The following is a 15,878-nucleotide window of genomic DNA, read 5'->3' as shown; positions in this document are numbered from 1 at the left end:
AATCAGCAGAACTTTCACTGGAGAATGGGCATAATTCTTTCATACTTTTCTTTCTCATAGCTTTTTTTGGTTTTTATAATCTCTTCATTACACTAAATAACATCCATCTTAAGACCTATTTTGAGCCTTAATTTAAGTTGACTAGTAATGATATTAATCATAATGTATTTATTTTTATAATGTACAAACTAGAGTATGTATGTGGATATGTGTGTGATGGTGCTGGTATGGATATGTGTGGTTTGGGTTATGTGTGTACTGATGTGTACATTTTATGTGTTTTGTATGTTTTGCGAGTGCGATTTTATGTGATGTTATTCTGTACACGGGAGGACGTTAAGCTCCATAATCAACATCAACAACGTATTGAATTGAATTGAAAAGCTGGGGTTAGGAGGTCTAACTTCTTGAATTAAAGTGTTTTTTTCACAGGTGCATGTAGTTTTTTATTTGCTTGAAATCATGGTGTATTCTGGTTGTAAGAGAAGAGTCAATTTCCTCGTAAGCCTGCAAAATTAAGATTTGTCATTTTTGAAGTACACAAGTTTTTGTAAGAGTCCAAAATAGTCCAGGATAAGGAGGAAAAACATAGGGTGCGTCAGGAAATCTGAAACATTGCATAGTTTTGTTTTGCCTATGTAGACACAAAAAGTACTTAGAGCACTTCCCCCTCCCCCCCCAAGAGAGCATAGCTTAGTTTTAATTATTTTAATGCCACTGTTAGCAAGAGGAGTACTACAGACAGCAATCAAACAGTGGATTTTTTCTGTAGACATTGTTATTTCTGTTTAGGTGTTTCAGTAGTTTTCTATGCGGATAAATCATGCTGCATGATCACTAGAAACAATCCAGCTCTGTAGCATGCAAGTTTTTTAAAGGTTTTTTTCCCATGTTACTCTGAGAGAAAAAAAAACCCACAGAGATAAAGTTGAACTGGCAGTTTGACTGAAGCAGTGGTAATAACACAGAGTTGTGCTCTTCCTACAATCAATGTTTTGATGTGGATGATGATGTCCGAACATGTACTTGGTTGTATTATTTTGCTAGACTATTTGTTTCTGTTAGATATATCTGCTCACATGATTGTTGTTCATAATTTGACATTACATTTACTGCTGATCAAAATGTATTGTTGGAATAGGTCTGCTTAATATTCTGACTGCAGTTTTGTAATAAAATCAAATAACACAGATGTTTTAAGTATCAAAGTGCTTTTCACACACACACACACACACACACACACACACAAACACACACACACACACACACACACACACACACACACACTCACACACTATGAGTATGACTGCAAACATGAATTTGTACTTGTATTAATTATAATTACTGTATTACAGAACCTGATCTGAAAAAAAGGACAACAGCAAATTATTCATGCAAGCTTGCTGTATTAACGATTTCTTTATCCATTTAATACAACACTGAATTAAAAGATAACAACTATAACAACGTGTGTGTGTTTGTGTGAATGTCTATGTGTATATGGACGGACACTGATTAAACCTGAGACTCATCGATTACCCAGGTGAGTGTAAAAGAGGGAGAGAGAGAGGGAACTTTAAGGTGGGTGCATGGGGACGGACATGTAGTAACAGATATATGTTTTAATCTGTAATCTAAACACATGTGCTTAAAATTAGGAACAGATGCCATTCCACTACAAATACTGTCAGTCTGACAAAAACGCCCAGTGACACTGAACCCCTATCCCTTACAGAACACATTCAGTATGCATGTACTCACTTCCTTTCGTCTGCGTTTAGTGAAAGCAGATCGTTCTGATGACATTGGTATCCGGTTTCTGACCTCCTGTGAGTGGTCAACAATTGTCGGAACTGGAACTGCGTCAGGCAACAGCTGTTTTGTGTGTGCCAGGTTTTCTTGCGTTGGCCGTTTCCAGTTAATCAGTCTTGCTGCAGAAGTTGTAAGCCCATCGGAAAAAGGTGACAACTGATGCCTGAACCTTTTTTCTATACTTCATAGCTATCAGCAGCCGTGCGCATTCCTTCGGCGTGTTGTTGATGCGGCTCGATGTAGGCAAACGCCCACTTGAGCCAAAGCTGTACACGAAATGACGTCACAGCCGGTTCTCGTCTACTGGCGGCCATTTCGAAGTCTCGTTTAGCAGACGAATTTGGCGGAACGTTTTTAATTAAATCACAATGATAAAGCTACGAATCGGTGAATTTCTTTACATTTTTGGAATCTTTAGGTGCATTTCTCTAACCTTTAGTCATCGGTTAGTGGTTCTAATAACCTTTAAAACAGCGTGGTCTGGTCCCTTTACATCATCAAATCAACTTATAAAAAAAAATCAAGAAAACGTGCGGCAGATATGATCTTGACGATTGCATATACACAATTTTATCATCATATATCCAGTAGTTTGAAAAACGCTCCACACACACGCACACACACACACACACGTCCACATTCACACACACACACACGCACACACGCACACATACACACACACACACACTCACACACTCACATACACGCACCAGGGGCTCCTTCTTAACCCCAGTGTACCCGGAGTATATTGACTACATACTTGAAGAAATAGACCAGTCTTAAGACGAATACGTACGTATTGATTGAATGCGTAAAGGAAAAACAAAACTGACAAAAAATGAACCAGGAAGAAAGAAAGGAAGTTGAAAAAAAAGCCGAATGTCAAATAAAATGACCTAGATTCCTTTACGATTTCGTTCACCGTATTTTCAGATACAACCGGTAAAATGCCGGAAAAAAGCGCTTATAATAATACTTTCAATGAAAGATAACAAAAACAAAAAATTCCTCCGAGGTAGGAAAAACACCCCCGTCAAAGGGAAATAACCTTCTCAGTTGGTGGCAGTGACTGAGTGAGAATGGTTATTTCCCTTTGACCATTAAGATGTCCCTCTATAAGTCCTTGTATAATTTTAATCCACCAATAACTCCCTAACCGTGTGTTTGACTGGTCCCAATTTTTGTAAGGACCGTCTCAGGAATGTATAGAACCTGTTCACCAAGTTTGGTGACGATCGGTCCGTTCATTCTTGAGATCTATATGCGAACACAAACAAACAAACAAACAAACAAACAAACAAACACATCGACCGAATCCTATACACACCCCTATACCGGGGGTGTAAAAAGCCGAATGTCAAATAAAATGACCTAGATTCCTTTACGATTTCGTTCACCGTATTTTGAGATACAAACGGTAAAATGCCGGAAAAAAGCGCTTATAATAATACTTTCAATGAAAGATAACAAAAACAATCTATTACGAATGCAAACTTACTGGGTATCTGAAACCTCTTGCTTGACGTGACATGACCTTCATAGCGTATTTCAAGGCTGTTCAGCCAAAAAATCTCTTCTTGTTCTTGCTCTCTTTTTCTTCTTCTTTGGATTAGTATTTGTTGAAACTTCCGTGATTGGCGCAGTTCTTCCATCCAGAATCGGACTCCATTATTAAAGTACGTCCGGCGGATGCCCCGCAGTAGTGAAGCGGTTACTCATTCCCACGACACGTCATCAAATATTCATAGGCCTCGTTTTGTCGCAGACGACACTTTGGATGAGCGCGGGAAGGCGCTAAAAAGACGACGTGCAAATTGCGGCTTATTAACCCTCTCCTTGCCCGGGTCGCGACGGAAGCGGACCCATTAACTCATTGCAGTTCATCAAGAAGGCTTCGTCATTTAGTGATGACACAATTATCGACTTGAGACAGCGCCCCATCAAAGTTTTAAACATCCCTAATCGCTGGGTTAATCACTCGTGTCTTGTTCTCCGTCTTGGCTCCGTTTATCAGCGCGGTTTGCCATGCTGCGCCAGAGAAGGTTTGCAACTGAAGTAGACTCGGAGAGAGAGAGAGTTAGAGAGAGAGAGAGAGTGGGGGAGGGGGGTGGTGAGGCAAACAGACAGATAGACAGTCAGACAGACAGACACAGACAGAGAGGTAGCCAACCAGCCAGCCAGCCAGCCAGCCAGACAGAGATAGGAACAGAGAGACAGAGACAGAGAGACAAACCCTCAGCCAAACCCTCTTCGTGTGGATGAGACTGTTTAAGTTTTGTGAGAGAACGTACACTTCCTATTGTGTTTCTGATTTTTTTGGCCAATTATTTTGTAAAATAATTCGGTTGGTTTACAGCTCACACAAACAAACAAAAATAAATGCGGTCAGTCTGAATGTAATTGTTCAGTCACCGATTGCTAGCAATGTTATATTTCTGTATCAATTGGTTTTTCTTTTCTAGTCTTTTCTCTATTGGCCTGATTTTCTTTTGCTGCATTAAAAAAAAACACACGTCTGTTTGCTACTTTTCTGCTGCGAGAACATCTTCGTTTGATTTCAGAATCCTTTCCAAATGTATGCATTAAGGACCTACACAAATCGGCAGGATCTCGTGAGAAAACTAAACTGCATGTTTTCTCAAAACGCCAAACAAGAAAGAAAGGGGAAAAAAAGAGCAGAGAGAGAGAGAGAGAGAGAGAGAGAGAGAAAGAGAGAGAGAGAGAGAGAGAGGGACTAAGCCCAACAGAAAAAGGTGTCCGTCAGGTGGCGGTAGTAGTAGCAAAACCACGGCCACACACATCCACGTCCGCCAGTAGTCACGGTCTGCACGTGCGTACCACGTGACCACAGCGCGAGCGCGCGAGACTACAGCATCAAAGATATTCCCATAGGTCAGGAGCAGACAAGGGGAAAATGTCGCCCTGCTTTTTGTCGCAGAAACAAACAAAAACATTGAAACCAACGAGCGGAAGCGCGGGAGAGGGGCACGGATGATATAGGAGGTGAGGGGTAAAGCGACGCAACGACTGGAGGAAAACAAACGGTGCCTCCTTCTCTCCGCCTTCCCTAAACAGGGAGGAGAATGTCAACCTCGGCGATCGCTACAATATGACACGATTGATCCCACGGGGGGGGGGGGGGGGGGGGGTGGGTGGTGGGGGGTGAGGGGGGCGACTACAAGACCGCTGGGGCTTTATACTTGTGTCTATACAGTGGAATTCCTCTTTTAAGACACACCCCAATATAAGAATCCCTTCTTTTTAAGACCTTGTTTTAACAGCGAACGACAAGAAGAAGAAGACCTTGTTTTAACAGCGAACGACAAGAAGAAGAAGACTTTGTTTTCTCAGACTCTCTGTTCATAACCTCTGTAAAATTACCCCCATTTTGACTCCCTCCTTTTTAAGACCTGATTTTCTCAGATCTGTGGAGGTTGTTAAAGGGGGGTTCCACTGTACAGCCAAACCTGTGCCGGCGTCCACCTCTCAATCACGACCACGTGCCCACAACGACCACCCAAAAGAAACCCCGACGAGGTTTTTGTCCTATTTCATTCGCCTTCCCAAAGCGACCACATGTCTATAACGACCACTTTGGATAATTCCCTTTGGTGGTAGTTATAGATAGGTTCGACTGTATATCTTAGAGGGAGAGACTGTTTTTTTCTGGGAGCTTCCGAGTCTGCGGCATCGATGGAAACCATTATTATAGAAAGCATACATGTGCGTCTGTGAAAAGCTGGACCTGTGTCTGTTGGACCCCATGGGCCGACTGCATGTAGAATTGGTAGTCAATGTGACCTGGTGTATTGTCTGCTTCAACTTAAACACTTTCCATTTGCTTTCATAGTTTGTTTGGCGAGAACATAAAATATGTGAGTCTTTGAGTCTTTCAAGTGGCCTCCTTCCACATTCTCGACAGCCTGCGCGAGGAAAGGTAAAACGCTAGATTTAGATTCATTTGAGGGTACGCAACCATATTGAGTCTTCTTAGGCAAAGGTTGAAAGCGCATACGACGTTTGCACATATGTGAGGAGTTGCGCGTTTGCAGGAGAGGCAAAGAAAAATGTCCACTAACAAAATAAAATATATAAAACTGGGAGTGTGATTTCTTCAGGAAGGAAGCACTCCAAAATGTATTCCAACGAATAGAGCAAAAATCTCATGGGCGAAGTCATTCCACCATCCCTTCTTTGATGAGTGCATTGACCATTGTCTTTTGACCGGCACGGTTGGCCTAGTGGTAAGGCGTCCGCCCCGTGATCGGGAGGTCGTGGGTTCGAACCCCGGCCGGGTCATACCTAAGACTTTAAAATTGGCAATCTAGTGGCTGCTCCGCCTGGCGTCTGGCATTATGGGGTTAGTGCTAGGACTGGTTGGTCCGGTGTCAGAATAATGTGACTGTGTGAGACATGAAGCCTGTGCTGCGACTTCGGTCTTGTGTGTGGCGCACGTTATATGTCAGAGCAGCACCGCCCTGATATGGCCTTTCGTGGTCGGCTGGGCGTTAAGCACAAAAAAAAAAAAAAAAAGTCTTTTGAAATACAAAGCTCGAACTTGCCAATGATTGTTTGATTGGGGTGGGGATGGGAGGCATGCATCTTTGAAGCTCTTTTCTCCTCACAGCCCCTTTCCCTTTCCTAAGCATGGGGTGATCGTCCACTTAAAAAGTAAGGAATGCCGTAGCGTTCAAGGAAGGATCACGCCTTCAGATTCAAAGGAGACAGATATAGGTGGTAGATGCCATGACGTCGACGTTTCCAGTGAACAGAAGAAAGCTTTGGAATAGAACACTGTGCGTGCTAGTGTGTTTGTGTGTGTGTGGATGTGGATGTTTGTGTGTGCGTGTGTGCGTGCGTGCGTGTGTGCGTGTGTGTGTGTGTGCGTGCGTGTGTGTGTGTTTGTGTGTGTGCGCGCGCGCGCGTCTGTTCAGTCGCCTATCTGTCTGTATATGCATGAATGTAATGAGAATGTTCTTGGTCACATCCCTCCCCCCCCTCCCCTCCCCCTCCCCCTTCTTGTCTTTTCCAGGTCGGGCTGTGCATGCATAAGCTTACCGTCCAGGTGTGGAGGGCGACGAAGACAACAATTGACATGATCGTCAACACCAGCAGCGTTTTCCTCTGGCGACGAATCAGCCTCAGCAGCCTTGGCATTATGATAGAGGCCGAAGCGACGAAATCACTCAGCAACCCTTGCGAATAACGCGCAGAGTACACCTCAGTTTAAGTTGTTTAAACACACGACAGCCATATCTGGCGATGAAAGTAGGTCTTCGCGTTGATCAAACGTGTGGAATTCTTTTCGCGATGGTCAACGCGCAATATATACAGAAGGTGGAGGATGGCTTGGGAACGCTGGATGTCACATCTCTAGCATGGTTGCATCCTTTATGAAACACAAAATCAACAAGTTAAAAACAAGTACCTTCCCGTGTAAACAAAATTATCACGTAAGGAGTACCTCCAAAAATAACTGGTCGTTTATTTCTAAATGTAAATCACAATTCAAAATATTCTCAATACCATCTAAATCATCAATCTTTGCATACTGTTTCTTAATATCAAATATCACTTTTTTAATGATATCTACATACTCCTTATCACGCAACAACGAGTTGTTAAATTTCCAATAGGGTTTGCCTCTAGGTTTCTCTTCAGATTTAAGTGAAATATACACTGGGCTATGGTCTGATTGATAACTCGAGCCTATATTCACTCCATTAAGTCTGTTCATTACATTGTCTGACACAAGGAAATAATCAAGACGGCCTTGTTTTACAGTATTAAAGCGACGCCATGTATATATCCTTTTCTCAGGATTCAGTTCTCGCCATACATCAATCAATTCATGTCGTAACATCAAATCCTTAATTTTCAACCTTGACTTGGGGCGATTAACACCACTAACATAATTGCGCGCATCCAATTTTGTATTCAAATGTACATTCCAATCTCCACCCATAATCAATAAGTCATTTCCGATGGTCTGGACTTTACCCATCACTTCATCAAAAAATTCAGGGTGATCTCCACTGCTGGGACCATATATGTTAACAAGTGTAACTCTTATATCATTTAACTCAACATCCATAATGATATAACAACCATTATCATCCCGGATAACATTATGCATTTTATACATAAAATTATTATTAAATAATATAGCCACACCATTCTTATTTGTTTCTTTTCCTGCTACCCATACATTGTAACCCCAAGCTGAGCGAAGAAAGTTTTCGGCCTCAGTTTTTATATGGGTCTCCTGTAAAAAGTAAATATTACAGTTCTGGCTCCGTAAATATGCTAACACATCCTTGCGTTTCATATGTGTGAACAGCTCAGATCAATAAAGTGTTACACAGATGGTCAACATTAAAGTACAAGATATTGCACTGGAAGTGATACTACACTGTTGCTTAGTGTCTGTATGAAGCTACACGGTGAAAATAGAAAAAGAAAAACACGATTCTTGACTTTGATGGGCTTTTTCTGCTCGTAAACACACATTCTTCTGCTCATCACAGCATGCCCCATTATTGAGTTTAAAACACCAATTAAATTTGTTTTGAATAAAACTCACAATTTTACAATAAGAATTTAGAGACCTGAATCAATTAGGTATATCATACTTAGTTTGACTTTTGCAAAACTAAGTAATTACACATTAAATTGAATCAGTCAGACAGACGGAGACATAGAGAGACAGACAAAGGGCAAACACAAATCTGAGAAAGAAACCCCTTTAAAAATGTTACCATGTTTGAAATGAAACATCGCAAGGTGAAGCCATAATTCATCACCTTTCAGTATGACGTCATGAGCGTGTTCCACACTTGAAATGACGTGCTTTTGGAGCTTGGAAGTATAATTTCCATTCAAAGATCCGAGTTTGTTAAGTTTGAGCATATTTTCAACGTCAAACACCATGCAACTATATATATTTGGAATCAGAAAATGATAAGGAATAGATAGAAGTTGTTTTTAAGTGTCTTTTTTCATAAATAAAGATAATGGTTATTTATCGGTTTTCTTCATTTTAAAGCATAATTATCAATACAAAACAACAAAACTAAATAGTTTTAGATACAGGACGCAATAGGGAATACACCAATATAAATTTTCTGTTTCAAATATTAGTTTTTAAAAATTTGAAAAAATGACATATTTCGAACAAACATTTCAATAACAAAACTTTAAGTGACCAAGCTGAAATGCAATCCCATAATTTGGCCTAGATCTGAGATTGTGTGATAAGAAATTCGATCAAATTGATGAAAAACTGTAACTGTGAAAGTGCTGCCTCGACCTTTTGGCAAACGGTAAAATATGACGTCATCAAACTGTCCTATCAATAAACAGCTCTTACTGCGTGTCCTGTGCTTGCAGCTCATCTCCACTCTTGGCTTCACCAGTGACGGGGGAGAGAGGGGCGTCACGGTCACACTCCGCCAGAGAGTGCCGGGTGGAACTGGGAGTCAGGGCTTCCTCCCCTTTAGCAGGGGCACCGCCAGTCACCACTCTGAGGAAAAGATTAAATAAACAATAAATTAGACAGAATCATGAAGTACACAGCTCAAGAGTTCTAGGGGGAGACAAGGCTTCCAGTCCTTTAGCAGGGGCATTGCCAGTCACCTTCTTATTCTTCTTCGTTGTTCATGGGCTTAGACTCCCACGTTCACTCATGTTTTTAGCACGAGTGGATTTTTACGTGTATGACCGTTTTTACCCCAATGTAGTGTACACGAACGGACCGAGTGGTGGCCGAGTGGTAACGCACTTACGCTCGGAAGCGAGAGGTTGCGAGTTCGACCCTGGGTCAGGGCGTTAGCAATGTTCTCACCCCTACTCACTCTCACTGGACCACCATTTCTGAGAATGACCCATATAAATATGTCACGATACCAAAATTTCATAAAGTTTTGTTTAAACCAACCTGCACAATCCTATCAGACTGTTGATTGTCTTGGAAAAGTTTGAGCATTTCAGCAATGGGAATCAAAACAACATGAACTTGTTTTAACCTCTTCACTGCCACAGTATAACAGCATTTTGGTATTGCTGTGTGCCAGGGCAAAATTTCGCTTTCTTCGGTAGGTTCACTAATCTGTTCACTGCTCGATCATTTCTTGAAGTGGACCTATACCACCATAGAGTACACACTACCTTTCTTGAAGAAGACCTATACCACCATAGAGTACACTCTGTACCTTTCTTGAACTAGACCTATACCACCATAGAGTACATACTGTACCTTTCTTGAACTAGACCTATACCACCATAGAGTACACACTGTACCTTTCTTGAAGTAGACCTATACCACCATAGAGTACACACTGTACCTTTCTTGAAGTAGACCTATACCACCATAGAGTACACACTGTACCTTTCTTGAAGTAGACTTATACCACCATAGTGTACACACTGTACCTTTTTTGAAGTAGACCTATACCACCATAGAGTACACACTGTACCTTTCTTGAAGTAGACCTATACCACCATAGTGTACACACTGTACCTTTTTTGAAGTAGACCTATACCACCATAGAGTACACACTGTACCTTTCTTGAAGTAGACCTATACCACCATAGAGTACACACTGTACCTTTCTTGAATGCGTGATGTATTGTGTAAAAAAAATTCCATCTCACACGGCATAAATAAATCCCTACGCCTTGAATATGTGCGCGATATAAATTGCATAAAATAAAAAATAAAAAAATAAAAAAATAAATCCCTGCGCTTAGAACTGTACCCACGGAATACGCGCGATATAAGCCTCATATTGATTGGTTGATTGATTTCGTCTCATCCGAAAGACTAGCACTTGAACCCACCACCTAGGTGAGGAAAGGGGGGAGAAAATTGCTAACGCCCTGACCCAGGGTCGAACTCGCAACCTCTCGCTTCCGAGCGCAAGTGCGTTACCACTCGGCCACCCAGTCCATAAAGTTTATCTTCCATCCAGCAGAATAGCTCTTGAGACATAATACAGTGTTTTACAGCATGGATAACAAGTACACAGAGTGAGAGCATACAACATAACATATACTTACAAAAAGCTTTCTTTTTTTCACTTAGATGACAATCTTCTGCGTAATGCTCAAACTGATGAAACCAGCTCTCGATGTCATCACGGTCTTCGAGGTTAGGAATTTTCGGCTTGTACCTGTCATCGTCGCCTTCATGACGAGGTTTGGGCGTGTTGTTGTACCTGTCATCGTCGCCTTCATGACGAGGTTTGGGCGTGTTGTTGTACCTGTCATCGTCGCCTTCATGACGAGGTTTGGGCGTGTTGTTGTACCTGTCATCGTCGCCTTCATGACGAGGTTTGGGCGTGTTGTTGTACCTGTCATCGTCGCCTTCATGACGAGGTTTGGGCGTGTTGTTGTACCTGTCATCGTCGCCTTCATGACGAGGTTTGGGCGTGTTGTTGTACCTGTCATCGTCGCCTTCATGACGAGGTTTGGGCGCGTTGTTGTACCTGTCATCGTCGCCTTCATGACGAGGTTTGGGCGTGTTGTTGTACCTGTCATCGTCGCCTTCATGACGAGGTTTGGGCGCGTTGTTGTACCTGTCATCGTCGCCTTCATGACGAGGTTTGGGCGTGTTGTTGTACCTGTCATCGTCGCCTTTATGACGAGGTTTGGGCGTGTTGTTGTACCTGTCATCGTCGCCTTCATGACGAGGTTTGGGCGTGTTGTTGTTCACGTTGAGCTGGGCTGTAGTCTGGATCCTTAACTGCTCAAGTTGAAATTCGCGTTCTTCCCTCTCGTCTTGACGTTGACGCTCTCGTTCCCGTTCTTCTTTCTTGTCTTGACGTTCCCGTTTTTCTTTCTCGTCTTGACGTTGACGTTCTTCTCTCTCGTCTTGACGTTGACGTTCTTCTTGCATGAATTCCTGAAGATCACGTCCTTCGTAACCTAATTCACGACCTAGCGCCAATGTTTCTTTAGCCCAAGTCGAAAATGAACTTGCTGTCTTCGGAAGTCGTTCCTGGGAATGTCCTCGGACATGGGAATGAGGGTTATCTCGATTTGACAAGCTCGAATCTCTTTCCTCCGTTTCTTTGTCGTCTTCCGACAATTCTTCATCTGTGGGGTTGTGACTCCGATTACGTTCATGAGGCGGTACTGTTCTACGAGAACTCCTCGTATCGTGAACTGGTTCGGCCTGCATAACTAATCGGACCCCTACTCTTTGAAAATTCAAACCGTTGAAAACGAATTATTTTAAAATGGTAACTTTGGAAATAAAACAATTACCGAACACCGACCACGGATCTCGTGGTGCTACTGATGCACGAACCAAATTCTGTTCAATGAATTTCTCGCAAAGATCACGTTATCTCAAATAACGTACGTACACGGTTCGGTACGATTTCCACGAATCAACCTATCTATATCTACTATCTTCGATATCTAACACTATTGGGTTATACGATTCTTTTTGTAAAAGTCACAATAATTTTACAGACTATTTCGTGTTAATCCTTCTTACGTCGAACGACAAGTATTGTTATTCCCAACGTATCTCAGGTAGAACACCTTTACTGTAGATATATGATAAACCAACTACCTTGTTGTTTATTCTATCTTTACAGACTATCTTGTGTTAATCCTTCCTACGTCGAACGACAGCTATTGTTATTCCCAACGTATCTCAGGTAGAACACCTTTACTGTAGAGATATGATAAACCAACTACCTTGTTGTTTATTCTATCTTTACAGACTATCTTGTGTTAATCCTTCTTACGTCGGACGACAGCTATTGTTATTCCCAACGTATCTCAAAACAACTGTGTGAATGGTGCTATACTGAATGAAAGAGTGTGACATGAAGTTCTTGTACCTCATTGTAAAGAGTGTGAATGACGTTTTTAGTTTAGATGTCAAGCGCTTAGAGCAAGCCTTTTTAACGAAAGTTTTTGATTTAGCGCTATATAAATGTTCTTCTTCTTCTTCTTCTTATTATTATTATTATTATCTCAGGTAGAACACCTTTACTGTAGAGATATGATAAACCAACTACCTTGTTGTTTATTCTATCTGTCTACAATAGTCGCGTGAAGTACGGAACTTATTAAGAACTACTTCACTAACACAGACACTCAGCTTTTCTGACGAAGCCAATCTTGCCCTCGCAAACTTGCGCCAGACTCCCGCCAACCACCCGCTGTAGAAAATGTATGCTAACAAATTTGGCCTACTGGGATTTGTACGGTTCGATCAATAGTGTTCGCTCTTGATCACAGCAACTTTACCGTGAATTTAGAACAGCATAATAAAATGGGGAACTAAACTCTAAAGTGCTTTATTCAATTATTCAATTTATAGTGTTGTCATGAATTTCCAACACTTGATCAACTGTTATATTTCTATATCGACTGAAACGACTATACTACATAATAATGAATAACAACACAAACTAATTATACACTTTATATGATGATGAGCAATGAGTGACAAACAAACACAGTGGATAGAAATTTCGAAGAGAATTTGACTGGGTTTGTCCAAAAGTAAAGGATTAGATGCTGTTATTTATCCCGCGACGAGCCCCCAGTGTGACGATTTTACCAATTGGTCTAGTGTATAAACGTTTGGTTGAGATATACACTACACAATCTCTTTCTGTGCTGACACTGTACTCTCTTGCCCAAAGAATACACAACAGCGTTAATTTAGTTTGAACAATTTCGTTTATAAGTGGCTAACTATATATTGTTCAAAATTCTCAACATCCTCTATTTATCACAGGTTAATTAATAAATAGATGCCCACAATGGGAGAACACAAGTCATTCTTCTTCAAAAGTTTCTGGTGAAAAACACAGTATTTAGAACATATGATGACGATGAGTTATAGTGTTAGACGCTTAGCTTGAGGTCGAAGAAATAATGAAGACAGGATGACGAACAGCAAATGTTGGGACGACGACGATCCAGTGACGACAGGTCGACGTAGACAACAGGTACAACAGGTTACACCAAGTGGTTATTCTTCATCGACGTACAGGTTAGAGAATTCAGTGTAGATATAGGTATACAAATAAAACAGCTGATCCAATCCTCTGTGAAGAGAATTCAGTGTCTGCCTAGAATCTTTCGTACAGGACTTCTTCGGGTCTTGACGAACAGACTGGGACTCATCGTTAGTTTTACGTTACGACGATTGTTGTCTGTCGCCAAGCAATACCTAGGTTACATTGCTCTCGAATGGACGAGAATGTTAGTAATCATGAAGCAATTCTGAACATTGACATCGCTTCATGCCACTATCGCTGGTCTTAGCAATAATATTATGTTTATAAGAAATACTTTCCAAACCTTCGTGTTTCCTAGACAAGAGACAGGGTTACGAAAATTACGTCATCGATATTTACAGTGTGACGTCACTATGACAAATACAGTCTCGGCTTACTATCTAAAGAATCTTTGGAGATTCATTGTCTCGATTAGCTTATGCTGATTGCCGCACAAAGTAAATCATCACAGTCCGTCTGTCGGTTATGTCCTAATGTTGTATATATATATATGTCTTGTATACTTGCCATTTACATATTTAATATACATGTTGAAGGATGAATGATGATACATTGTAGACGGATGCATGTTATTGATTAAAAGCCCCACAATGATGTGCTTGGCAAATACAACAACAACAAAAAAGAAATTATCACGTAAACCATATTATACACGCTCTGCCTCTTTTGCATGGTTATGATTCTCATGCATACAACAGACAAAAACCTTACTGTAACAATGCTTGTATTTATAATTATGTGTGATTATACAAACTAAAAACAAACAAAAAAAACGTCTTGATCCAACGACTTTGTCCGATGAACAATCTAAAAGCTGCATGGGTCTTGTGTATGACTGTGTACGTAAGTGTTAGAATGTCTTGGAGAATAAGGAACATAAACTTGTATGAGCTTGGGGCGATCATGCATTTCTGAGGATAAGGTCGCTTGTTCATTTCAATGCTTGTTATTTTCTCAATGTGTCAGGAGATTGATTCCTAGTAAATCACACTTGCTCTTTAAAGGCACAGAAAGCCTCCCGTAAACCATCACAGATACTGTCAGGCTTTTACACACAGTACAAACACCCTTTCATTTAAACACTCACCGCTTGAGAACATCCTAGGTGCCCTCCGTAAAGAGCGAGCAATTTTCAAAGAATTTATTTTTGCGTGGTTTATCTTACCCCTGAGCCATCGTGAACTCGTGTGATCCAGTTTCCCCTTTTCACAATGTAGTCGTCAGTTTGTAATTCGCTGTGAGCTTATCTGCAATAGCACGTTATTATGTACCTCTGACGATGCACGAAACAAACGGCAGTGGTTCACAAGAACTCTAGCGATGGTTTTTGACTGTTCAGAGGAACTGGCAATAGTCATAAACCGTCGTCTGCTACGAGAACCACGACCTTGCGTGACCCTGCTTCCGGGATTTTCTTTTTTCAAACTTTCAAAAATTCGAATTGTACTGATCTTGTCTTGATGAAAAAATAATTCTTTTATGATTTAAGAATGTTTGTGTAACAAGCTGTCAATTTATTATTTAGATTTTAAAAATAAGGTCTAGGCCAAAAAAAAAAATTGTCTGTTTCTGGTCACCCGACCGACCCTAAATTTCGGCGCCGACCCTAAACTTTTTTTTTCCAAACTCAAATTTTTTTTTTTTTTTTTGGTGGTAAAGGACAGGGTGAGAAAATGAACAACAAAAACGTGTGAAAACGAAAGTCCGCTGACGATTTGTAAATGTGTTGAGTGTCTTGTCTCTATGTATAGTGAATCCAGTCTCTTTGAGCGATTTTTAAAGTTAGTTTTATTGGTCTACATTTGGGGTAAAAAAAAAAAAAAAAAAAAAAAAAAATCCCTACCTACCGACCCTATTTTTTTTTGCCATGTTATCAGAAACAGACAATTTTTTTTGTGGCCCTAGCGCCAAAACGCACCACGGTCCGATTGTGTGAGGAGACAATCGGAATCCACAAAATTAATTCTTTGATTATTGCTCGCTCTTTACGTAGGGCACCTAGAATGTTCCCGTTCGGTG

The 15,878-nt window shown here is 41.0% G+C and overlaps 2 protein-coding genes across 2 annotated transcripts in view; both read right to left on the bottom strand.

Annotated features, from left to right (window-relative positions):
* The window catches only part of LOC138961399 (uncharacterized), a 61,814-nt gene that overhangs the window by 45,281 nt on the left and 655 nt on the right, over window positions 1–15,878 (bottom strand). The window contains exons 2-3 of the mRNA XM_070333019.1: window positions 9,182–9,334; window positions 6,871–7,201 (exon numbers count right to left, since the gene is read on the bottom strand). Of these exons, the coding sequence (XP_070189120.1) occupies window positions 6,871–6,969 (99 nt within the window). The 5' untranslated portion in view covers window positions 6,970–7,201; window positions 9,182–9,334. The remainder of the gene's footprint in view (window positions 1–6,870; window positions 7,202–9,181; window positions 9,335–15,878) is intronic.
* On the bottom strand, window positions 9,178–11,707 carry LOC138964830 (nuclear speckle splicing regulatory protein 1-like). Its single transcript, XM_070336918.1, has 2 exons — window positions 10,983–11,707; window positions 9,178–9,334 (listed from the first exon to the last, which is right to left on the bottom strand). The coding sequence occupies exons 1-2, from the start codon at window positions 11,705–11,707 to the stop codon at window positions 9,178–9,180; spliced, it is 882 nt and encodes a 293-aa protein (XP_070193019.1).

The sequence above is a fragment of the Littorina saxatilis genome, linkage group LG1 (assembly GCF_037325665.1).
Source record: "Littorina saxatilis isolate snail1 linkage group LG1, US_GU_Lsax_2.0, whole genome shotgun sequence".
NCBI lineage: Eukaryota > Metazoa > Mollusca > Gastropoda > Littorinimorpha > Littorinidae > Littorina > Littorina saxatilis.
Note: the sequence above shows the minus strand (reverse complement) of the source record. Positions and strands in the feature narration are given on the sequence as shown.